This window comes from Haematobia irritans, chromosome 4 (genome assembly GCF_050003625.1).
Source record: "Haematobia irritans isolate KBUSLIRL chromosome 4, ASM5000362v1, whole genome shotgun sequence".
Classification (NCBI taxonomy): domain Eukaryota; kingdom Metazoa; phylum Arthropoda; class Insecta; order Diptera; family Muscidae; genus Haematobia; species Haematobia irritans.
In genome coordinates this window covers 217,549,096-217,573,451 of record NC_134400.1, presented here as the reverse complement: position 1 = coordinate 217,573,451, position 24,356 = coordinate 217,549,096, and the positions used below count along the sequence as shown (strand labels likewise).

Here is a 24,356-nt window from a genome sequence, read left to right as displayed (position 1 = left end):
TGAGTTTTGCCTACTTGTTTCTAGGGGAAAAATGTAATTTGTGCGGTTTTCAACTTTTTATACCCTAAACCACATAGTGGTCAGGGTATAATAAGTTTGATCGGCCAAAAAATGTGCCTACCAGAAATATTGATTTTAGACCCCATAAAATATATACCGATCGACTCAGAATCACCTCCTGAGTCGATCTAGCGCTTGGTGTCCGTCCGTCCGTCCGTCCGTCCGTCTGTCCATGTATTTGTTGTTCACAGGATTCCGGTCGCAATTATTAACCGATTTTGATGAAATTTGGTACAGGGAGTTTTTTGGGCACAAGGACGAACGCTATTGAATTTGGAAGAAATCGGATCAAATTTAGATATGGCTCCCATATATATGTATCGCCCGATTTCGACAAATGGGGTCACATTGCGCGTTTTTTCAAACGGATCGTCACCAAATTTGGCAAAAGGTAATCTTTTCCATCGCCCTTCAAGTCTGCACAATTTCATCCAAATCGGTTCAGATTTAGATATAGCTCTCATATATATGCATCGCCCGATTTGCCCAAATTTGGCCACAAAACCTTTATTTATCAACCGATCTTACTCAAAGTTGGCTAAATATAATCTTCTATAGCACTAACTATATGTGCAAAAAATCATCGAAATCGGTTCAGATTTAGCTATAGCACCCATATATATGTATAGCCCGATTTTCCCAAATTTGGCCATAGAACCCTTATTTATTAACCGATCTTACTAAAAGTTGGCTAGATCCAGTCCTCTATAGTACTAACTATATGTGCAAAATTTCATCGAAATCGGTTCAGATATGGATATAGCTCCCATATATGTATCACCCGATTTTGAAAAATTCGCCCCTAATAACCTTATGTTTGACCATACAGGACTTATTTCTTAACTGATCTTACTCAAATCTTGCACAAGGTAACCTGTTGTGGTATTAATCAAACCCGCAAAATATTATGCAAATTGGTTCAGATTTAGATATAGCTTCCATATATATGCATAGCTCGATTTTCCCAAACTTGGCCATAGTACTCTTATTTATTAACCAATGTTACTAAAATTTCAAATTTTGATGTACTAGCCGATCGTACTTATATGTACTTGTAGCTCTTACATAAGAATATTGCTCGATTTGTACAAATTTGTATTTATTACCCACACTAATTAAACGATTTTCTCTTTTTTAATAATTTGCTCAATATTAGTGGCATACTAACTCCGTAGGCGCAATATCAACACAGCCAGTGTTGCTAGAAGTAGGGGAAATTCCCTATATGTAGGGTTTTTCTAATATTTAGCGTCTTGTAGGGACGTAGGGCCACAATGTAGGACATTTTCACTCAACACAATTTGTAATAATTTTTACATTTTGGTGGTTCTAGAGGAGGAAATTAGAAGCCAGCAAGGCTTGATCTTTAACAATGTGTGGTAAACTTTATTCCTGTAGAAAATTTTGTCAATATTTTATTTCTATAGAACATTTTGTCAAAATTGTATTTCTATAGAAATTTTTTCAAAATATTATTTCTATAAAAAATTTTCTCAAAATTTTATTTCTGTGGAATTTTTTCTCAAAATTTTATTTCTATAGAATTTATTGTCAAAATTTTATTTCTATAGAAAAATTTCTCACAAAAATTTGTTTATAGAAACTTTTTCCAAAATTTTATTTTTATAGAGATTTATCAAAAAAGATTACTAATTTGGGTAGAATTCTACCAACTGTGGCAACCGTGGTGGTAATACAAATTTATATTATAAGCTATATACGTTGAATATTCATGTTTTAAGATAATAAAGTACTTAGAACCATTTTTGTTTTGTATTTTTTTTTTTTTAATTTAACGAAAAATATAGTAGGGAAAATTGTTTGGGAATGTATGGGAAAGTAGGGAACTTTTTTGTCCTTGTAGGGTAAACCGAACATTTTCCCTGGCAACATTGACTATGAGCAATAGTCAGATTGACACAAAGCACCCATAGACATGTACCCCTTCATTTTCTTAAATATGCAACTGCGGTTTATCTCCCTGACCTATATGTTACCCCACAAATGCTTATGATTACTAATTCTGTAATGGTGGTTTAGGGTATGATATAGTCGGCCCCGCCAGACTTTCTACTTTACTTACTTGTTTCCTATTGTCTTTTTGCACGAGTACAAAGCTACAGTTGCCTTTCTCGCCCTTTCTTCAATACTAAGCTTAAAGTACAGCTTCCTGTCCAAAATTACGCCAAGGTATTTTGCGCAATCACCAATGGGAATTTCAATACCCCCTAAGGAAATAGGCCTAACCGTGGGAGTTTTGCGATCTTTGCAGTACATGACTAGTTCTGTCTTTGCAGGATTTACCCCAAGATCATTATCTTTCGCCCATTTCTCAGTCATCCGGAGGGCCCTCTGTATAATATCTCTAACTGTTGATGGGAATTTTCCCCTGACTGCTAGCGCCACATCATCTGCCTATTACACCACTTGTATCTTTTCTTTTTCTAGGTAAACCAGAAGGTCGTTTATAGCAACATTCCAAAGAAGAGGTGATAGAACTTCTCCTTGAGGAGTGCCTCTTTCACATACCTTTGTATGTTTGCTTGTATTAGTGTGGCTGAAATGCGTCTCTTCCTTAGAAGTTCGTCTAACAGCCTAAGTATACCTGGATCAACAGTCCATTTAATATCGAGCTCGGATGGACGTTATTGGACGCCCTTTCGATGTCTAGAAACGCCACGATTGTGTATTCTTTTACAGATAGTGAGCTTTCAATAAAGCTGACTAGTTCATGTAATGCGGTCTCAGTAGACCTGCCCTTCGAGTATGCATGTTGTCGTTTCGAAAGCAAACTTGAATCGACGCTAGTTCTAAGATAAATATCTATCATCCTCTCCAGAGTCTTAAGTAGGAATGATGATAAGCTGATTGGTCGGAAATCCTTCGCATTCGGGTGAGAGGCTTTTCCCGCTTTAGGTATGAAAACGACTTTTGATTCCTTCCACTTTCGTGGAATATATGCTAAGTTGATACATCCTATATATATCGCCGACAACCAGGGGATAATTCTGTCAGCCACCGCTTGTAACTCCGCCGGAGTAATTTCATCAGGTCCGGGGGATTTGAATGATCCAAAGCTATTTAACGTCAATTTTATTCTAGATTCCAATACAATTTCCTCGATAGGAAACGACCGCTGAGCCACTGTGGCACCGCCAGTACATGGTTCAACCGTCTGATTTCCGAGAAAATGTGTGTCCAATAGTACCTCCAGCGTCTCCTCACTGGACGTTGTCCAATTGCCCTCCGATGTTTTAATGAAACCTGGAGCGGAGTTCGTGGATGCTAGCACCTTCCGTAGTCTGGAAGCCTCGGACGTATTCTCAATGCTGCTGCAGTAATCATTCCAAGAGTTGTGCTGAGCCTTTCTCAGTTCTCGCTTGTATCCTCTCAGATTCTATTGTAAGCGTCCCAGTCCTCAGGAGCTCTGGTGGACTTTGCTTTGTTAAAGAGCTTCCTGCACGATTTCATCATATTACCTAACTCCGTAGACCACCATGGTGGTCGATTTTTCCCCCTTGGCTTCCCTTTAGGGCATGCAGCTTTCAGTGAAATGTTGAAGGCTTTAGTAATCCTCTCCACTGCGTGTTCGATAACTTGCACAGTGCTCATATTTGTCTCTGGTTTGAGAGTGTCCTTCATATTTGACAATCAATTTCGAGAATATTCCCTCTTTTTTCACAATCGAAATCGCCATAAATTTAAGCTAATCTAGCAATATTTGAAATTAATAGTTCGGTGGAGAACTTATCTTATATATGTTATATTGAAAATTTCATGGCATTTTTTTAGGCGGCAAAATTATTCGCCTATGGTTTGATAAGGAACAAGTATATACGGCCATAAGTTCGGCCAGGCCGAAGCATATGTACCCTCCACCATGGATTGCGTAGAAACCGATATGGGCCATTTTTTGCATGGTTGTTAGAGACCATATACTAACACCACATACCAAATTTCAACCCGATCGGATGAATTTTTCTTCTCCAAGAGGATCCGGAGGACAAATCTGAGGATCGGTTTATATGGGGGCTATATATAATTATGGACCGATATGGACTAATTTTTCCACGGTTGTTAGAGACCATATACTTACACCATGTACCAAATTTCAGCCAGACCGGATGAAACATGCTACACTTATAGGCTCCGAAATCCAAATCTGGGGGTCCGTTAATATAGGGGCTATACGTAAAAGTGGACCAATATGGCCCATTTGCAATACCATCCGACCTACATCAATAACAACTACTTGTGCCGAGTTTGAAGTCGATAGGTTGTTTCGTTCGGAAGTTAGCGTGATTTCAACAGACGGAAGGATGGACGGACATGCTTAGATCGACTCAGAATTTCACCACGACCCAGAATATGTAAACTTTATGGGGTCTTAGAGCAATATTTCGATATGTTACAAACGGAATGACAAAGTTAATATACAAAACCCCCCCCCCGCCCAAGCATCCATCCTATGGTGGAAGATATAAAAATGAACTCAAAATTACTGTATTGGCAACATAGGTTAGTTGAGGTATAGTGGCAGCCCTATATTTCAGGCCACTTAGACTATTCAGTCCATTATGATACCACAGTGGTGAACTTTTCTCATAGCACTGAGTGCTGCCCGATTCTATGTTAAGCTCAATGATTGGAAACATAAGTTCAATTAATGCTTAAAATATTTCAACAAAATATGACCAAATATTTTAATTTTATTTTTCACTACTTGTTTACTTACAGGTCGATCCTAAAGTGGCATTTCCTCGAAGAACACATCCCAAAGTAAGTACAAAATTATTAAATTATAAAATTATTAGGCATAAAAATCGCTACAGATTTCTATGTGGCTTCCCATTATATGCATTTCCACGTAAAACCCCGAATCAAACGTGATTTAAACGACCTAATAGCCTAATATCAAATATAGTAAACGGGTCAATGAATGTCGATCTTCAGCAGAACCCTATTCTAGGTAACATTAAAAAAGAAGGATCTAGGTTTCTCTGTCTCATGTCTTCAGAAATATTCTTAAGCCAGTAATTTGAATTTTCATTATCGGGCTTTGAATTTGTTGTTACTTTTTGGCTCACCCCTCATCTCCTATCCAGGCGTTGTGGTGATGTTTTCAAAATTTTTGGCATTTATGGTTTGAGCTGATTATAAATTGCCACATATTCCTCTATATTAAGCGTTCACAAGACACTTGGTTTTACGGGAATATGATACTGAAAGACTCTGAGTAGGGATGTAAAAATCGAAAATCAACTTTTTGACTAATCGACTTTTTATAAAAAAAAAAAGAAAACCAAAAGTCATAGTCAATTTTGATAATCCTAAAATTCGACAAATCAACTTTTGATATTGGGCAACATTGAATAATCGGCTTTTAACGAATGGTCGAAAAGTTGACCTAGAACTAAAAGAGGAAAATGATGCTAATGTTTCCTTCATAATTCCGAAATTATCTTTAGACGATAATTTTACAAATTATTTTATAAGGAATGCATATGAAGAATAGGAATGCGTTTGATTATCCACTTTAATCGCTGCTGAAAAACTCGAAACACCTTAGGATGGGGGTATATTAACCTTGTCATTCCGTTTGTAACACATCGAAATATTGCTCTAAGACACCATATTGTATATATATTCTGGGTCGTGGTGAAATTCTGAGTCGATCTGAGTATGTCCGTCCGTCCATCTGTTGAAATTACGCTAACTTCCGAACGAAACAAGCTATCGACTTGAAACTTGGCACAAGTAGCTGTTATTGATGTAGCTTGGATGGTATTGCAAATGGGCGATACCGGTCCACTTTTACGTATAGCCCCCATATAAACGGACCCTCAGATTTGACTTGCGGAGCCTCTAAGAGAATCATATTTCATCCGATCTGGCTAAAATTTGGTACATGGTGTTAGTATATTGTCTCTAACAACCATTCAAAAAATTGGTCCACATCGGTTCACAATTATATATAGCCCGCATATAAACCGATCCCCAGATTTGGCTTGCGGAGCCTCAACGAGAAACAAATTTCATCCGATCTTGCTGAAATTTGGTACATGATTTTGGTACATAGTCTCTAACAGCCGTGCAAAAATTGTTCCACATCGGTCCATAATTTATATAGCCCCCATATAAACCGATCGCCAGATTTGGCTTACGGAGCCTAAAAGAGAAGCAAATTTCATGCGATCCGGCTGAAATTTGGTACATGGTGTTGGTATATGATCTCTAACAACCATGCAAAAATTGGTCCACATCGGTCGATAATTATATATAGCCCCCGTATAAACCGATACCCAGATTTGGCTTGCGGAGGCTAAAAGAGAAGCAAATTTCATGCGATCTGGCTAAAATTTGGTACATGGTGTTGGTATATGGTCTCTAACAACCGTACAAAAATTGGTTCACATCGGTCGATAATTATATATATCCCTCATATAAACCGATCCCCAGATTTGGCTTGCGGAGCCTCAAAGAGAAGCAAATTTCATCCGATCCGGCTGAAATTTGGTACATGAATTTGGTATATGGTCTCTAACAACCGTACGAAAATTGGTGCACATCGGTCGATAACTATATATAGCCCCCATATAAACCGATCCCCAGATTTGGCTTGTGGAGCCTAAAAGAGAAGCCAATTTCATGCGATACGGCTGAAATTTGGTACATGGTATTGGTTATGGTCTCTACCAACCGTGCAAAAATTGGTCCACATCGGTCCATAATTATATATAGCCCCCATATAAACCCCTCTCCAGCCTCTTGGAGGAGCAAAATTCATCCGATCCGGTTCAAATTTGCAACGTGGTGTTAGTATATGGCCGCTAACAATCATACCATATCGGTCTATAGTTATATATAGCCGATCTCCAATCACACAAAAATTGGTCCATATCGGTTCATAATCATGGTTGCCACTCGAGCCAAAAATAATCTACCAAAATTTTATTTCTACAGAAAAATTTTGTCAACATATTATTTCTATAGAAAATTTTGTTAAAATTTTATTTCTATAGAAAATTTTGTCAAAAGTTTATTTCTATAGAAAATTTTGTCAAACTGAATTATATACGTATTTAATCGGTCTTTTTTTGAGTTAATATATACCACGTATGGACTTACTTACAATTTAAAAGACGGTGTTAGGCGGTTTTAAGATACCTTGCCATCGGCAAGCGTTACCGCAACTCAAGGAAGAAGTTTCTACGCAATCCATGGTGGAGGGTACATAAACTTCGGCATGGCCGAACTTACGGCCGTATATACTTGTTTATTTTAGCAATTTTTTTGTTCTTTAAATTTGTAGATTATAAAAAAAAATTAAAAAAGGCAAATTCTTATGAACAAAGTTATTAGTACAGGTTGTTCGCAATTAGTTTTTTGAACATTTAGTTCCTTTTTATTTGATAACAGCAGCAAGCCATCTTGACATTGAATAAACAATATTTTTATGTTATCCACCCACACCTATATTCCCCCATTCTTCCATCAACATTGCAACGAATTTCATCAAAATCGGTTCATAATAGCCTCCGGAATACTGCGAATAACAAATATATGGACAGACGGACGGACACCAAGGGCTAAATAGACTCAGGAGATTTTGAGTCGATCAGTATATATTTTATGCGGCCTAAAAATCAATATTCCAGGTAGGCACATTTTTGCAGGTACATTGTTGTTTAGGGTATAATGAAGTGCGGTGTCAATTCTTATGTGTGGCTCTGTATCTACAGACAGACGGTAAATACGAAAGTGTAATATTTAACTACAGCTCAAAAATATAAAAAATCAAACAGTAGTTTTCCAAATTTTTCAAAATGTAAAAATTCGAATGTTGAAAATGTCGAAAACTTTTAAAGTTGAACAATTTAAAAATGTCGACCGTTTGATTCCGATTACAATCCCTAACTACAAGTTTACAGAGAACGTGGATGGTTTCTTTGCATTACCTGCCATTTCATTAAAAAACATTTAAATTCATTTTCATTCTGCTCTTGCACCACACATTAAAGTTGACATTCCATACAAGCCCACTATACCATTCCAAGGCAATGAAAAAAAAAAAATATCATGGAATCCACACTGCTCGAATTGGGAATAACATAAGAGCCAGTCAGTCATCCACTTCAAGAGCGGATGAATGCAAAGTAAAATCGTGTATTTTTCTTATCGTTGTGAATATGATTTCCGTATCCGTTATCATTATCGTCATCACCCTCGTTGGCATGTAGCCCTCGAAGAAGAAAACGAAATTTTCATATATGGATGTCAGAGATTGTATATACACAGAAAGCTCTCTTCATCTTGCCCCCAAGTAAGCCTTCTCATCAGTGTCTCATCGTCATCTTGTGGTGGCTCTCATGCCTCTTAGCATGTATGAATCGAAAGTGTATGGCCCCCATGGAGGTTATGTTCTTACCAAATTATATAATTTTATTATTTTTATTACCCCTGTGCTATATAAGTATGAGAGTTCGTGCGGTGTTTCAGCTTATGTATGTGTACGCATATTTGTCTGAGTTAGTAAGAGGGTCGTGTATGTATCTTCCTGTTTTGAATGCCGGTGTAGACCCTCATATTAAAAGGCATTTAAAAAACATAAATCCTCTTGTGAAGCTACTGCTTAGGAAAATTACACGAAATGAATATTATTTACCTCAGTTTAATTTAGAATGAAAACACATGGTGATATAAAAGATTTCGCAAATTCTCTGAAAAAAAATAATTATAAAAAAAATCTAATGGAGAATGTTTTTTTTTGCAATTAGTTTGATTAATTTTAGTTTCCCTTTTCACTTGTTCTAAACCTAGTCCACATCATCAGCATATAATATGAGAAAAATCTAAAATATTGAAGAATTTCACCCTAGTGGTGAAGTTTTTGTATGTCTCATTAATTGGGATTGAAAGACCTATGTTATGTCAATACAATTACACCTCTAGAAAAAAAATTTATTTAAATCATATTTTTTAGGTTGAATTATGAGCGAATTTAGCAATTAAGATAAGGGCAAGCAAAAAATTCTAAGGTATTATCAAGAGTTCTGTCAATTTTACTGTTGAATGTTGCTACAAGCAGCCCTTTGCTTTACTTAGAAAATGAAATGGTACAAATACTGGCATACACGAATGAAGTATTACTAGCAAATATCATTAGAGAAATTCTACATTGTCATTTATCCAAAAAAATTGGACCAGATGGCATTTAGTCGAATTGTTGGTTAGCAAAAATATCCTTGCATAAAGATGGAAATACTGGCAATACGGAGCAAAATAATTCACTTGCAGAAACGCAATGAATTTCGCCTAATAATCTGAATGAACATACGCTCCCACTTCAAATTGAAGCTGCCTCAGCAACAAACATCAAATTTCCACCGTTTTGCAGCGCATCACATCCGATGAAAAAAAAATTCGGTACCTCGTAAGAAATATTGATTCGACCGCTTCTCTAGGTGTCAAAGTGCTGTTTCGAGCTCATATACGATGCATCACCTGTCACGATGTCATAGACGAAACAGCGCGATCGTATTTTGTGAGCATTTCTTCTTGTGTGGGATCCAACGCGATCAATTCCGTTTTAAAAGGTTTAATGTGCACGCTATACTGAATGAACCGTGGTCCCAAAAATGCCTAAGGTTGTCCCACTCTCACGTTAGGCCATATGACGATCTTGTAATATCACTTATTACCACATTGATTCTGAGCGAGGACTGCGGGAGCCTTTATACACTAGCTTCAGTCGGTGGGGTGGTTCTCGTCCTCTCTACTTCAGAAAGAATTCCTACAGAAAATATTATTATAGACTCCCTATTTTTTATCTATTGGACATTTTATAAAGAAATTGAAAGGAAAACAAGTATATACGGCCGTAAGTTCGGCCCGGCCGAAGCTTATGTACCCTCCACCATGGATTGCGTAGAAACTTCTACTGAAGCCGATGGCAAGGTATCTTAAAACTTCCTAACACCGTAATATATAACACATAGTCCATACGTGGTATATATTAAACTAAAAAAGGCCGATTAAATACGTATGTAATTAAGTTTAAAGTTTCTATAGAAATAAAATTTTGACAAAATAAAATTTTGACAACATTTTCTTTAGAAGTAAAATTTTGAAAAAATTTTCTATAGAAATAAAATTTGGAAAAAAATTTCTTTAGAAATAAAATTTTGACAAAATTTTCTATAGAAATAAAATTTAGACAAAATTTTCTATAGAAATAACATTTTGACAATGTTTTCTATAAAAATAAAATTTTGGTAGATTATTTTTGGCTCGAGTGGCAACCATGATTATGAACCGATATGGACCAAGTTTTGTGTGATTGGGGATCGGGTATATATAACTATAGACCGATATCGACCAATTTTGGTAGGGTTATTAGCGGCCTTATACTAACACCACGTTGCAAATTTCAACCGGATAGGATGAATTTTGCTCCTCCAAGAGGCTCCGGAGATCAAATCTGGGGAACGGTTTATATGCGGGCAATATATATTTATGAACCGATATGGACCAATTTTGGCGTGTTTGTTAGAAACCACATTCTAACACCATGTTCCAAATTTCAACCGGATCGGATGAATTTTGCTCCTCCAAGACGCTCCGGAGGACAAATCTGGGGATCGATTTGTATGGGGGCTATATATAATTATGGACCGATATGGACCAATTCTTGCATGGTTGTTAGAGACCATATACTAACACCACGTACCAAATTTCAACCGGATCGGATGAATTTTGCTCCTCTAAGAGGTTCCGGAGGTCAAATCTGGGGATCGGCTTATATGGCGGCTATATATAATTATAGGCCGATGTGGACCAATTTTTCAATGGTTGTTAAAGACATATACTAACACCATGTGCCAAATTTCAGCCGGATCGGATGAAATTTGGTTCTCTTAGAGGCTCCGCAATCCAAATCGGGGGATCGGTTTATATGGGGGCTATATGTAATTATGGACCGATATGGACCAGTTTTTGCATGGTTGTTAGAGACCATATACTAACACCATGTACCAAATTTCAGCCGGATCGGATGAAATTTGCTTCTCTTAGACCAATCGCAAGCCAAATTTGGGGGTCCGTTTATATGGGGGCTATACGTAAAAGTAGACCGATATGGACAAATTTTTGCATGGTTGTTAGAGACTATATACTAACATCATGTACCAAATTTCAGTCGGATCGGATAAAATTTGGTTCTCTTAGAGGCCTCGCAAGCCAAATTTGGGGGTCCGTTTATATGGGGGCTATACGTAAAAGTGGACCTATATGGCCCATTTGCAATACCTTCCGACCTACATCAATAACAACTACTTGTGCCAAGTTTCAAATCGATAGCTTGTTTCGTTAGCGTGATTCCAACAGACGGACGGACGGACGGACATGCTCAGATCGACTCAGAATTTCACCACGACCTAGAATATATATATATATTATGGGTCTTAGAGCAATATTTCGATGTGTTACAAACGGAATGACAAAGTTAATATACCCCCATTCTATGGTGGAGGGTATAAAAATATACTATGTGAAAACCAGATTAATTTGATCACACTCTATCGATCTCAGGTGTAAGGAGATCGTCGCCTCTAAACCCTCCCTATCCATTATCCTGATGGCTCTTTTGATTCAGGATCCCTTTCTATTAATGGTTAGAGAAGCCAACCACGAAATTTTGCGGGAAATTTAATTTAATAAAATATAGTAAAATTTTGGTTAAGATTTTACGTTAAATCATTATTGAATTTTAAATATTCTTAAGATACGAGGATTTCATATAATTTTAAAGAACGATGAATGATGGTTACTAAAGCATTTTTGATGACGTTGTGGGTTTTATGATGATATTTTTTTAATCCAATGGCAAAGAATTATGTGTACACCAGCTGGAAAAAATTGAGCTTGGCTTGCAGGAAATTTTGGAGTTCAAACTTGGCAGAAAAAAAATTGCGCTTCATTGGCAGGAAAAATTTAATTCCGATTGGTAGGAATAAATCTAAGCTTTTCTTCCAAAAATTGTGTTTTAAAGTTTGTGCTCCAGGAAAATTTGAGGCGTCTTCCAGAACTTGTGCTCAAAGAAAATCTGAGGTCTTTTCCAAAATTTGTGCTCCACTCATCCCCTCCCATAAGTACTTCACGTGGAGAAGTGGACTTTTAGAAAAAATTATTGCTTGGGGAACTTTTCTTGTTTTGTGCTTGATGATTTGTACAAGTTTTAAACGTGTGTCTGAAGTTTTGGTATTTTGCAAATGCACACAAAAAAATGTTGAATACGCTTGTCGTTCAAGATAATTGTGTGGATCAGGAGTTCAAAACTTTGAGAATTCTTCGTAGAAAAATCAAAATCACACGCCTGCAAAAATTATTTAAAAATTATTTTTCTCCAGAATATCCATTTTTTCCAAAAAAATATTTAGGCTATTACCTTTTTTCGCAATCGTGTGTCTAGTGACAGAAAAAATTAGCAAAATTCCACGTGTTGATGGCAGGAAAAAATAGAATTTGACTTTTTTTTATAAAATTCAAAAGATCTTAATAGAATTCAACTTATTTCTCTGACTTAACAAAAGGAAAGGAAGTTACTGGTTCTATGACAGTTGTGCGTTGGCGTTAGCACACCAATTTTCGGAGTTGAAGAGAGAGTATATTGTCAAAACAAGATTAGTGATCAGATGATCAAAATTCATTGAATGATAGCATACGAAAAAAAATGCCGATTTTATAGGATTGCCATTGCAAAAAATGCGAACACTGACTAATTCACGGAAATTCAATTTAATTGAAATGAATTTCAATAGAAAATTTATCACAACAGCATCAATGTTTTCCAGAATAACAACTGATTTTGGACGACCTTCACGAAATTCGTGTTGGAGTGAACTACGACCTCGTATTCTCGTAGTCTTACCCATCAAAAATGTTTAGATTTGTTCGAAGTGGCTACCTTTGCCACCAATTATGGCCTTGGAATGACCAACAGAGCCATCACATGCTGCACAAGAATGGCTCGGCGGTATTATGACCCATTCCCGGCAAAGTGCCTTCTTGAGATGATCGACACTTTGGTATTTTTGTGCCAACCTTACCCTCCATGATGGTCCAGGCGAAAAAGTTCAACGGATTGAGATCCAGAGATTTTCGTGGCCATTGTGCGGTAGAAATCAGGCGAGAAACCTATTTTTTTCCATTTTTGGTTGATGTGGAGAGCCCTGTTGGACTATCTGTGGCCTGCGGTCGAAATGTTTGTCTGGCCAGGGTTTGAATACTGTCTTTAGTAAAAGTTTCCCATAATATTCGGTTGTTATTTTGACACCACGATTAATGAATACGAGTAAGGAGCGGCCAATACCATTGGCGACGGTTCCATTCTAGTAGCCAATCAAAGGTGTAATGAACATTGTTTGTTGATGGTGAATTCACACAAATCATCACTCTAATTGGAATCGGACAATCCGAATTTTTTGTAAGTTCCCCTGTTAAGAATTGTAGCAAATGTCCTTGGAGGATATCCCACATTCTTGTTTATATTTTCCCCCTATTCACAAACACTTATACATATCTCAAAAAATATCTGTTCACGCTTCCACCAAAAGCAAAAAAAAAAAAGCAACGAAGCTAAGAAAACCATAATTTCTACAAGCCATACTCATGGGGGTCGCTAGGTTTTGTTTAAGGATATTTGCCCTCAAGCCTCAGTCTGTCTTCACCCATTCCCATTGTTGGCCCTGTTATAATCGGCAGTGTGTGAAAAACGAAAAAATTTTAGATTCACTAGCTCTACTGACACACCGATTTTTTTTTTTTGGTATATGGCGACATAAGAACAGTAGTGTAAGTGGCAATAGCAGCTAAAGAAAATGCCACAAAAACAGCATGTTGTTCTCGCTTAAAAGAGGATTCTTCAAAAGCAAACAAAAAACTCACAGGGAAACAGAAACACTAACAATATTTCTACTCACTCATAAGGGGAAAATTAGGGATGTCATACAGGGATGGCATATTCTTAATGTCGCCTTCTCTGCGTGGCTCAGGCGGTGATCCTAAGCCGTTCAGTAGTCGATGAAGCGAATTTTACTCCATTAATGGAGACATGTAAAGACTCATACCGAAAGGTGCTGCTAACCCAAGCTGCATCCTAAAAATAAATCTTAGCTTATATATCAAACTTTTTTGTTTTTAATCCACAGAATCATTATCTCAGATAACACTAGCTTACAAAAACAAAATTAATGTACACTTGATGAAAATCAAGTTTTATATATTTTGAGCTGCTGAATTCGAAAAAAATTTTAAGCAACAAGTAAGGAAAGTCTAAAGTCGGGCGGGCCCGACTATATTATACCCTGCACCACTTTTTAGATCTAAATTCGATATCATATCACATACGTCAAATGTGTTGAGGGCTATATACACTGAAAAAAATATTGTCGTGAGGTTAAAGATTTCATGTCTTTAAAATACGAATGCAAATTTTGCTTAGCATAGACGACGCATTTCTCTAATATAAAGTTTTTTTCCTTGTCCAAAAGTCGATAAACTGTTCAATGAAGTCGTATTGTCCTTATAATTAAGTGATTTGACTTAAAAATGGGTATCATAACATGAAAGAAAACCTTTTTGGGTTAAGGACAACTTGACTTTAATACTTCAGAAAAATTCTTTAAGTTTAATGAAATTGTCTTTAAATTTGTCGTCTTTTTGCATCTTGGCTACAAAGCAAAAAATCATTCAAATATAAGACATGTTTTTCAACACTTTATTGTAAAGACGTTTTTTACTTGAAACACAGCATAATTTCTACTGGAAGTCGAGTCTTAATTTGGCAAATAAAGTTCTCGTTAACTCGTTTTTAAAGGACTTTGATAGCATATGAAGAGAAAAATCTGAAAAAGCGAAAAATTAAAATTTGCTTACTAGAAGCAAGTACACAATACCCAAATTTAAAAGAGAATTGTGTCTTAAAAGTATCCTTACTCGTATTCTCCGCTTCTTTGGCTCGGAATCAATACCAAAATTTGTAAAGTAAAGACAAAATCTTTGGAACCCGGCATGCTTTTTTTTCAGTGTATAAAGGTTTGTCCCAAATACATACATTTAAATATCACTCGATCTGGACAGAATTTGATAGACTTCTATAAAATCTATAAACTCAAAATTTAAGTCGGCTAATACACTAGGGTGGAACACAATGTTAGTAAAAAATATGGGAAACATTTAAATCTGAAGCAATTTTAAGGAAACTTCGCAAAAGTTTATTTATGATTTATCGCTCGATATATATGTATTAGAAATTTAGGAAAATTAGAGTCATTTTTACAACTTTTCGAGTAAGCAGTGTCGATTTTACATTGAAAATGTTGTTATTTTGACCATTTTTGTCGAAGTCAGAAAAACATATATATGGGAGCTATATCTAAATCTGAACCGATTTCAACCAAATTTGGCACGCACAGCTACAATGCTAATTCTACTCCCTGTGCAAAATTTCAACTAAATCAGAGCAAAAAATTGGCCTCTGTGCTCATATGAGTGTAAATCGGCCGAAAGCTATATATTGGAGCTATATCTAAATCTGAACCGATTTCAATCAAATTTGGCATACCTTACTACACTATTAATTGTACTCCTAGTGCAAAATTTCAAGCAAATTGGGGTAAAACTCTGGCTTCTGGGGCCATATAAGTCCACATCGGGCGAAAAATAGATATGGAAGCTATATCTAAATCTGAACCGATTTCTATCAAATTTGACACACATGACTATACTACCAATTGTACTCCTTGTGCAAAATTTCAAGCTAATCGGGATAAAACTCTGGCTTTTGGGTCCATATAAGTACATATCGGGCGAAAGATATATATGGGAGCTATATCCAAATCTGAACCGATTTCAATCAAATTTTGCACACTTGACTGTACGCTTAAGTGTTATGTTTGTACAAAATTTCAAGCAAATCGGTATAAAACTCTGGCTGCTGGGTCCATATTAGTGCATATCGGGCGAAAGATATATATGGGAGCTATATCTAAATCTGAACCGATTTCTTCCAATATCAATAGGGTTCTATTCTGACCCAAATTAGGAACATGTGCCAAATTTGAAGGCGATTGGACTTAAATTGCGACCTAGACTTTGATCACAAAAATGTGTTCACAGACAGACGGACGGACGGACAGACGGACATGGTTATATCGACTCAGGGACCCACCCTGAGCATTATTGCCAAAGACACCATGTATCTATCTCGTCTTCTTCTGGGTGTTATAAACATATGCACTAATTTATAATACCCTGTTCCACAGTGTGGCGCAGGGTATAAAAATATGGGAAACATTTAAATCTGAAGCAATTTTAAGGAAACTTCACAAAAGTTTATTTATGATTTATCGCTCGATATATATGTATTAGAAGTTTAGGAAAATTAGAGTCATTTTTACAACTTTTCGACTAAGCAGTGGTGATTAAATAAGGAAAATGTTGGTATTTTGACCATTTTTGTCGAAATCAGAAAAACATTTCTTCCAAAATCAGTAGGGTTCTATTCTGACCCAAATTAGGAACACGTGCCAAATTTGAAGACGATTGGACTTAGATTGCGACCTAGACTTTGATCACAAAAATGTGTTCACAGACAGACAGACGGACGGACGGACAGACGGACATGGTTATATCGACTCAGGGACCCCCCTGAGCATTATTGCCAAAGACACCATGTGTCTATCTCTTCTCCTTCTGGGTGTTACAAACATATGCTCTAACTTATAATACCCTGTTCCACAGTGTGGCGCAGGGTATAAAAACGGGATATCTCAAAAACTGTTCCATAAAAAAAATAAAAATTTTTTTTCGAATTCAGCAGCTCAAAATACATAAGAAAAGTTGATTTTGATCAAGTGTACATTTTGAATGTAAGCTAGTTAATTTTAAAATTATTTCTTCAAATCAAAAATTGTGTCTTTACTTCCTTAACGATGGGACGCAAATTTCAAGACATTAATTCTATTTTCATTAAAATATCTTTATTTTTAATAAATTTGTCTTTAGTAGTATGTACCTTTAGTGTCGTAACATTTAGGTGGTAGTGTTATTGACATTAGGTCAATATTTTGGTTTTTGCAGTGTATATACACGCAAAAAAATAATTCTTTCCTCCCAAACGAAATTTTAGACAAACAAAGTTCGTTTCTCATTTGCTTTTCGCTGTAAGGAAGTGTATTTGGAAGAAAAGTATATACTTTTTGTGATAAACGTTTATTCTTTTCCAGGATGTAAAAACAATTTCATAAAGACAAACTCAAAAAAAACATTGTTTTCTTGCTAATTATATTTTCCCTCACATCTTTCTCACATCCATGAGGGTTTTTAGTTCTTAACACCTTTTCCTGTAATACCAACAATGTAGAAGAAATTATACGATTTTATAAATTTTTAAAATTGTTTACCTTTCGCCTGAACGGAGAATCGAACCGCGGACCATGCACTTTGTAAGCCAACACACTAACCACTGAGCTATGTACCTATTATGGTCATCAATAGATAAATATCCATATAAGTTATATTTATATAGCATAGCTTGCGGCGCCGACGAACCGAATAAACAAAGTTTATTTAACAAAAACAAACATTTAGTTTGGCACCGTGGAGCAGTGGTTGCTACGTCCGACTTGCATGCCAAGGGTCGTGGGTTCGATCCCTGCTTCGACCAAAGTTTTTTTTTGTTTTGTTTTTTTTTTTTTACATATATTCCAGATATGTTCGAAAGATTCCGAAAAAATGTTCAACATTACATTGTAGTATATTAAATTTTGAACTGTAAAATGTGTCTTATTAAAGACCTAAAGTCAGAAAAGAACAGTTTGATATAAACGAAATGGACTGTGTTGTTGTTTCAAAAATAACTATTTTTATTGAAAAAATAAAAATTTTGTAACAAACTAATTTTTTTGGTGATAAAAGTTTAAAATTTTCGAAGCAATTCAAAAAACTCTAACAAAAGAAAAACATTTTCAGTACACGTTTTCCAAACGTTTTTTTTCTTTGCGTGTACCAACTGATAATACATAATAAATATTGTAAGAAAGCAAATGCCTTTCGCCAATATTTTCCCACTTGACATCTCTAAACGTATCACAAGCACTAAGCGGACATGGAAAAGATGATATCCTGCCCTCTTCGGGCTGATGGTCTAGAAAAAGTGCGAAAAAATATTGCCACAAAATGTTGGTGAAATGCTGGTGTTTTGCTTACTTATTTCCTTTTTTTGTTGTTGTTGCTTTTCCTCATATCATTGTTCTTCTTACCCTTGGCGATGACTAACACCAGGACTATGATGATAGTACACGGTGTCAGCCTCCTCCAGATGGTGGTTGTTGGCTGTCTGCTCAAGCATCACCAGCAGGAATGTTAAGAGATTGCTTGTATTTTTCTGCGTTTGTGAACGTAGTGGATGAAAAAAATATTTTTAAAAAATCCCAACTTCAGCGTTTAAGAAGATGAGTGGTGGCCAAAAAAAAAAATGGAATTGCACAGTGGGTAAGGAAAAAAAGTATGTCGGATTTTGGGAAGAGATTTTACTTATTGAGAGGGCAAACACGAGATGTTTTTCAATCGAAGTAGCGTCCATCGCTAGTCACTAGTTCTATCCATCATTCTGGTAACGTGCGGATACTGGAACGAAACCACGACTCGTGGATTGAGTCGACCCAATTTTTGGCATTGTCATAAGAACGAAAACGCTCATCAGTCGGGACATGAGTTATCGATCGGAATAAGAGACTATCAAAGGGGGCAATGTATGGGCTAGGACTTCCCATTTAAATGTTGCCAATTAAGTTTCTACGGGAATTGCAGCATGTGAAAAATCAGCCCTCGACGTTTCAACACTTTCCTTGATTTTGAACCCTTCCAATGGATGGGAAAAGCCTTGGCGTATAACATCTAACGTTTTGAAAATGTCTTCTTGCAATCTTCTCTAGCGCCAGAAGCATTTTGGAGAGTAAGAGTAAGTAAGTGTCGAACATCTTAAGACAGTGCTTCAATCTCGAATGGGCCAAAATACCGTAGAGCTACTTTCGTGCAGCGTGGCTTTGTCGCCATTTGAGGGTCATTGTTCGTAAACTGATTCTTAAATTTGACGCTATTTCGACATTTTTGGCCTTTGAACATAAAAATAAAAAATGGGAAAAAATATATCGGTTTACTTGTATTATATACCAGCTAGCCTGTAAATGTATTCCTTAGTTATCAATAACTCTGAAGTTCATCAGGACATCAAATGTCTCCCCACATTTCCTATATTGTACCACTGTGCCCCCAGTATGAAATAAAGAAGACATTATAAACATTCACAACCATATATAAGCTCATCATAGCAGCGGTATACACGCACTCATAAAAACCCCTCCACGCACTGCAAGATACCAACTATGTGGTTGTGAGAGTGTGTGTGTGTGTGTGTGAGTTTAGCTATGGGTATGTGTATGTTTGTGTGAAAAAATGTATAAATTTCAAATGTTTTGCGACAGAGCACAACGCGCGAGAACATAAAATGCAGATGAGCCAAAGTACTTAAGCCACAAAATGACGTACACCCACCGTTTGTTGATTTTTATCTAATTTTTAAATAGTCATAATAATTGGCTTAAACGTCGCAATATTGTCTTCGCCTCCCACACTTGCCATCATCAAGATATACGGGTATTGGTATAGGAGATTGGTATGGAAGTGCAGTGTTTCTCAGAATGGGATTAAAAAAAAAATCAATTTTCTTAGAGTTGCTCTAGAAATTGTCTTAAAGCCGCAGCGTGAACTACTTTTAGGAATAATGTTTACTAAGATTTGTATACCGATGGTTCCAAACTGAATAGATAAGTAGCTAGGCATAAATATATACTCCGAGGAATCCTTGTACCCTGCCTTTCTAAACTAGGAGACGACCATAGATATCTCACTGAAATGACGGAGCAGTTAAATATTCAACTTCTATGAGTGTCTGGCTACTTAGAACTAATGGCGATTTCGATTGGGAAAAAAGGTGCAACATTCTCGAAATTGATTGCCAAATATGAAGGACACTGTCAACGATTTTGGATCCTGTATCCCTCAGTGACCTTCGGGCCTACTATTCCTCACTGGGACCTTCGGTGCTACTGTTCCCCACAGAGACTTACAGGACTACTGTTCCACACCGAGTTCTTCGGATCTACTTTTCCACCACCGAGACCTTCTAGACTACTGTAGAGTCTACTGTTCCCCACAGAGATCTTCGAGCTTATTGTGTTACTGAAGAAACCTTCGGATCTACTGTGCCACCATAGAGACCTTAGGACCTACCGTTCGCCAGAAAGTCCTAAAGCCGATACCGAAACTGACATCACACCGTTTCTATAACAATCAGATGCAGCACCACTGTATGAAAGCCCACAATATCTGATCTTCTAAGCATTTCCCGACAGTGATGCCAATTTGGTGCCTTTTTAGTGCCTTTTCAAAAAAAGCACCAACTTGGTGCTTTCTGGCATTTTCATTTAGTGTTTTTATACCCTGCGCCACACTGTGGAATAGGGTATTATAAGTTAGTGCATACACACAAAAAAATTTCACGAAAATTTTTCCAATTAAAATTTTAATTGAGTTTTAAAAAATATTCAATTAAAAATTTAATTGATTCAACAAATTTTTTTAATTAAAACAAAAATCAATCACAAAAATAATAGTATCAACTAATTTTTTAATTGGATCAATTAACTTTTTAATTGATATTATCATTTCTGTGATTGAAGACATTTCAATTAAAAATTAATTGAATCAATTAATTTCGTGATTGAATCAGAAATTTTTTTTTTGTGTGAATTAATTAATTGTATCAATTAATTTTTTAATTAAAAATTTTTTAATTTTCAATCATTGACTTAATTAACTTAATGTTTCTATCTTGATTAAAAAGTTAATTGTATCAATTAATTTATTAATTGAAAAACCATTCAACTCCAATTAACTTTTTAATTGGAAATATTTTGGTTATATTTTGTGTAGGTAGCCCAGAAAAAATAGGACCAAAATATTTCCAATTAAAAAGTTAATTGAAGTTGAAAATGTTTTCAATTAATAAATTAATTGTTACAATTAACTTTTTAATCATGATAGAAACATTAAGTTAATTAAGTCAATGATTGAACATTTTAAAAATTTTAATTAAAAAATTAATTGATACAATTAACTTTTTAATCAAATTCGGAAGACTAATTTAGTTAAAAAAGTTCTGATTTTTTTTAAATTTTTAATTAAAAATGTATTTCAAACAATCATTTGTTAATCCAAATAAAAACTCAAAGCCAATCTAACTAAGTAATTAAAAATAGTTACCTTTTTTAATTAATAAATTAATTGCGTTTTGCAATCAATATCAATTAAATTTTTAATTGAATCAATTAAAAAATTAATTGAATTTTGCTGAAAAAACAATTAATTTTTTAATCAAGAATTTTTTCTATGCCCAATTAAAACTGTGATTGATACTATCATTTTCGTGATTGAAGACATTTCAATTAAAAAATTAATTGGATCAATTAATTTGGTGATTGAATTAGAGAAAAATTTTTTTGTGTGTATGTTTGCAACACCCACAAGGAGACGAGATAGACACATGGTGTCTTTGGCAAAAGTGCTCAGGGCGAGCTCCTGAGTCGATACAGCCATGTCCGTCTGTCCATGAACACATTTTTGTAATCAAAGTCTAGGTCGCAGTTGTAGTCCAATCGACTTCAAACAAGTATGTGTTTTGGCTCAGAATAGAACATAATTAATTTAGGAAGAAATCGGTTCAGATTTAGATATAGCTCAGGGTAAAACTCTGGCTTCTGGGACCGTAGTAGCCCATATCGGGCGAAAGATATATATGGGAGCTATATCTAAATCTGAACCGATTTGGTGAAAATTTGTGTCCATATTCCGAAAGGATTATTGGGTCCAATATGTTTTCCAAAGAAGTCAGCAAAATTAACCAACGAAGACGAATCAGTCTTCACCACGACAATGCGAACGCTCACACATCGGCACAAACACCTGCATTTTAGAACGCATAAAATATTGATTTAAAGTCCCGACTTGGCACCGAACGATTTCTTATTATTCCCGTACGTAAAAACATTAATTCGGAGGTCAACTGTTTGCGACAACTGGAGAAGCAGTTGATGCGGTCGAAACTAATGTTTTGGAGATATCGCAATCCAAGTGGCAAAAGTGCTTCGACAATCGGTCCAAACACATGAAAAATTATTAAGATTTTAATGAGGATTTTTTTTGAAAAACTATAAAGCTATGTTGGATGTTGGTTTTTCTTCTCAAATCCCGAAATATAAAAAGCTACTAGGGTCGTTTGGAGTTATATGAACTTCAATCCAATCAGCCTTATTGTGTATCATACTTGAATAAACAGTTTCTTTATTTTCACCTCTTTTTTAATACTATCCTCGGTTTTGCTGTTAGCAATAGCAATGTCTACTTATTCGACATTCTCTAGGATTCACCATGGAAAATCCTCTAAAATATTTGCTAATAATTTCACACACTAACCATGCAGTTTACGATTTGATAGAGTTACCGTTCATAGTCAACCAACTTTCCATTTCTTTGGCAAGGGGGCGGGGGGCGTTGTTGATGGTCTGGCCAAGTTTACTCTTAATATTTTGTAATATTTAAATTTCTAATTTCACAACATTTCTTTCTGGTCTGTTAAAATTCTCCATCCTCGTATTTTCCCCCCAAAAAAATCTATTTTTTCTTTTCCAAAACTTATTCAGCATTTTTGATTTGAAATTTAGTACATGAGGGTAGAATGTTGGGTTTACTAGCTAGCTAGCTTGATGTTTGTTTCGTTTATTAAGCGGATTATTTTAATTTTTTGTCCCACCAGTTTTTTCCCAACTAGGATAGAAGAATAAAAAATGAAAAAAAAAAAAAATGCGGTGTATATTATGGAATGAAGAGAAAAGTGCTGATTATCAGTTTGTAATTTTTATCATGGATGGTGTTTATTTGTTTGAATTAATGAATTCATCAGTGGCCGCTGTCGCCAATGTCGTCGTATTCTGCATTTTTAATTAAAAAAAAAACTGTTACATATTTCATAAAATTGAATTGTTGGCGTTTTTCATTCGAGTTTGGGGCTGAGTTTTTGCGTTTTAATTTTTTTTTGTGTAGACTGCGTTTATTGATTTGATTTACAGTTAAAAATTGCTGCGTTGATATTTAATGAATTTTATTGTTAATGAAATGAGTTCGAGATTTTAATGGGTAGATTATGTTCAATTGACATTCATTCTGAGATTTACTTACTACACGCTCGTTTTTTTTTTAATGATGTTGATGCTGCTGATGAGTAAGATGAAAAATGATGGTGATGATGCTGACACTGATACAGATGCTTGCGTTGCTGGAAGGGATGTAGAGAACAAAATGTAATGACTTCGAAATTGGGTTCGCAGTAAATTTAGCTCATCCCTTAATTGCTATTCCAAGTAGTGTCAGTGAATGGAGATTGAGTGTCATTGTTGTGACATTTCTGGCAAGTGTCGAAAATCCCTCGAACGAATTGAAATAAAATCCAAAAGTTTATGTTGATTCCACGAAAATATAAAAATGTGTTTGAGAAACTCTAATAAAATCTAAAGTAGTATGGTATATGAGCCATATCGCAATTTTAGGCATAGCCTTCATATGGTCAGATTCCCAGATTTGACTTCTTGAGGCTTCTTAGGGCCGCAATTTTCATCCTTTTAAATTTTGGTGTATGAGGTCAGTATAAGTTTGCAACTGTCCAGCACAAAAAAAAGATATTCCAAAAAAGTAGGTATGATCCGGAAGTCGTGCAAACTTGGATCATCTCCAATGAATTTTATTTATCATAGGACGGAAATACTTCGTTTTCGGATCCTTTGCATTGGTTAAGAAGTTGTGCCTTGAAAGTTCATTTGTATGAAGAAATTAAAAAAAAAGAATATAAAAAATAAATATGTTTTTTTTACCAATTTCAGATTTTATTTTTATCAACATTTTGGTACCCTTCACCACTGCTGTGGTACAGGGTATAATAAGTTTGTGCATTTGTATGTAACGCCAAGAAGGAAAAGTCTGAGACCCATCGTTTATACCGATCGTCTTAGAATTAAATTCTGAGTCGATTTAGTGATGTGTCTGTCTGTCCGTCCGTCTGTCTGTATATGTAATTTTGTGTGCAAAGTACAGCTCGCAGTTTAAGTCTGATCGTCCTCAAATTT

At 35.6% G+C, this 24,356-nt stretch overlaps 1 protein-coding gene across 4 annotated transcripts in view; it reads left to right on the top strand.

The window, feature by feature from the left end:
- LOC142234983 (RNA-binding protein Musashi homolog Rbp6) overlaps nt 1–24,356 on the top strand; it is a 1,501,536-nt gene that overhangs the window by 567,371 nt on the left and 909,809 nt on the right. For all 4 annotated transcript variants that reach the window (XM_075306193.1, XM_075306192.1, XM_075306194.1 and 1 more), the window contains exon 6: nt 4,798–4,839. In XM_075306193.1, coding sequence (XP_075162308.1) covers nt 4,798–4,839 — 42 coding nt within the window. The remainder of the gene's footprint in view (nt 1–4,797; nt 4,840–24,356) is intronic.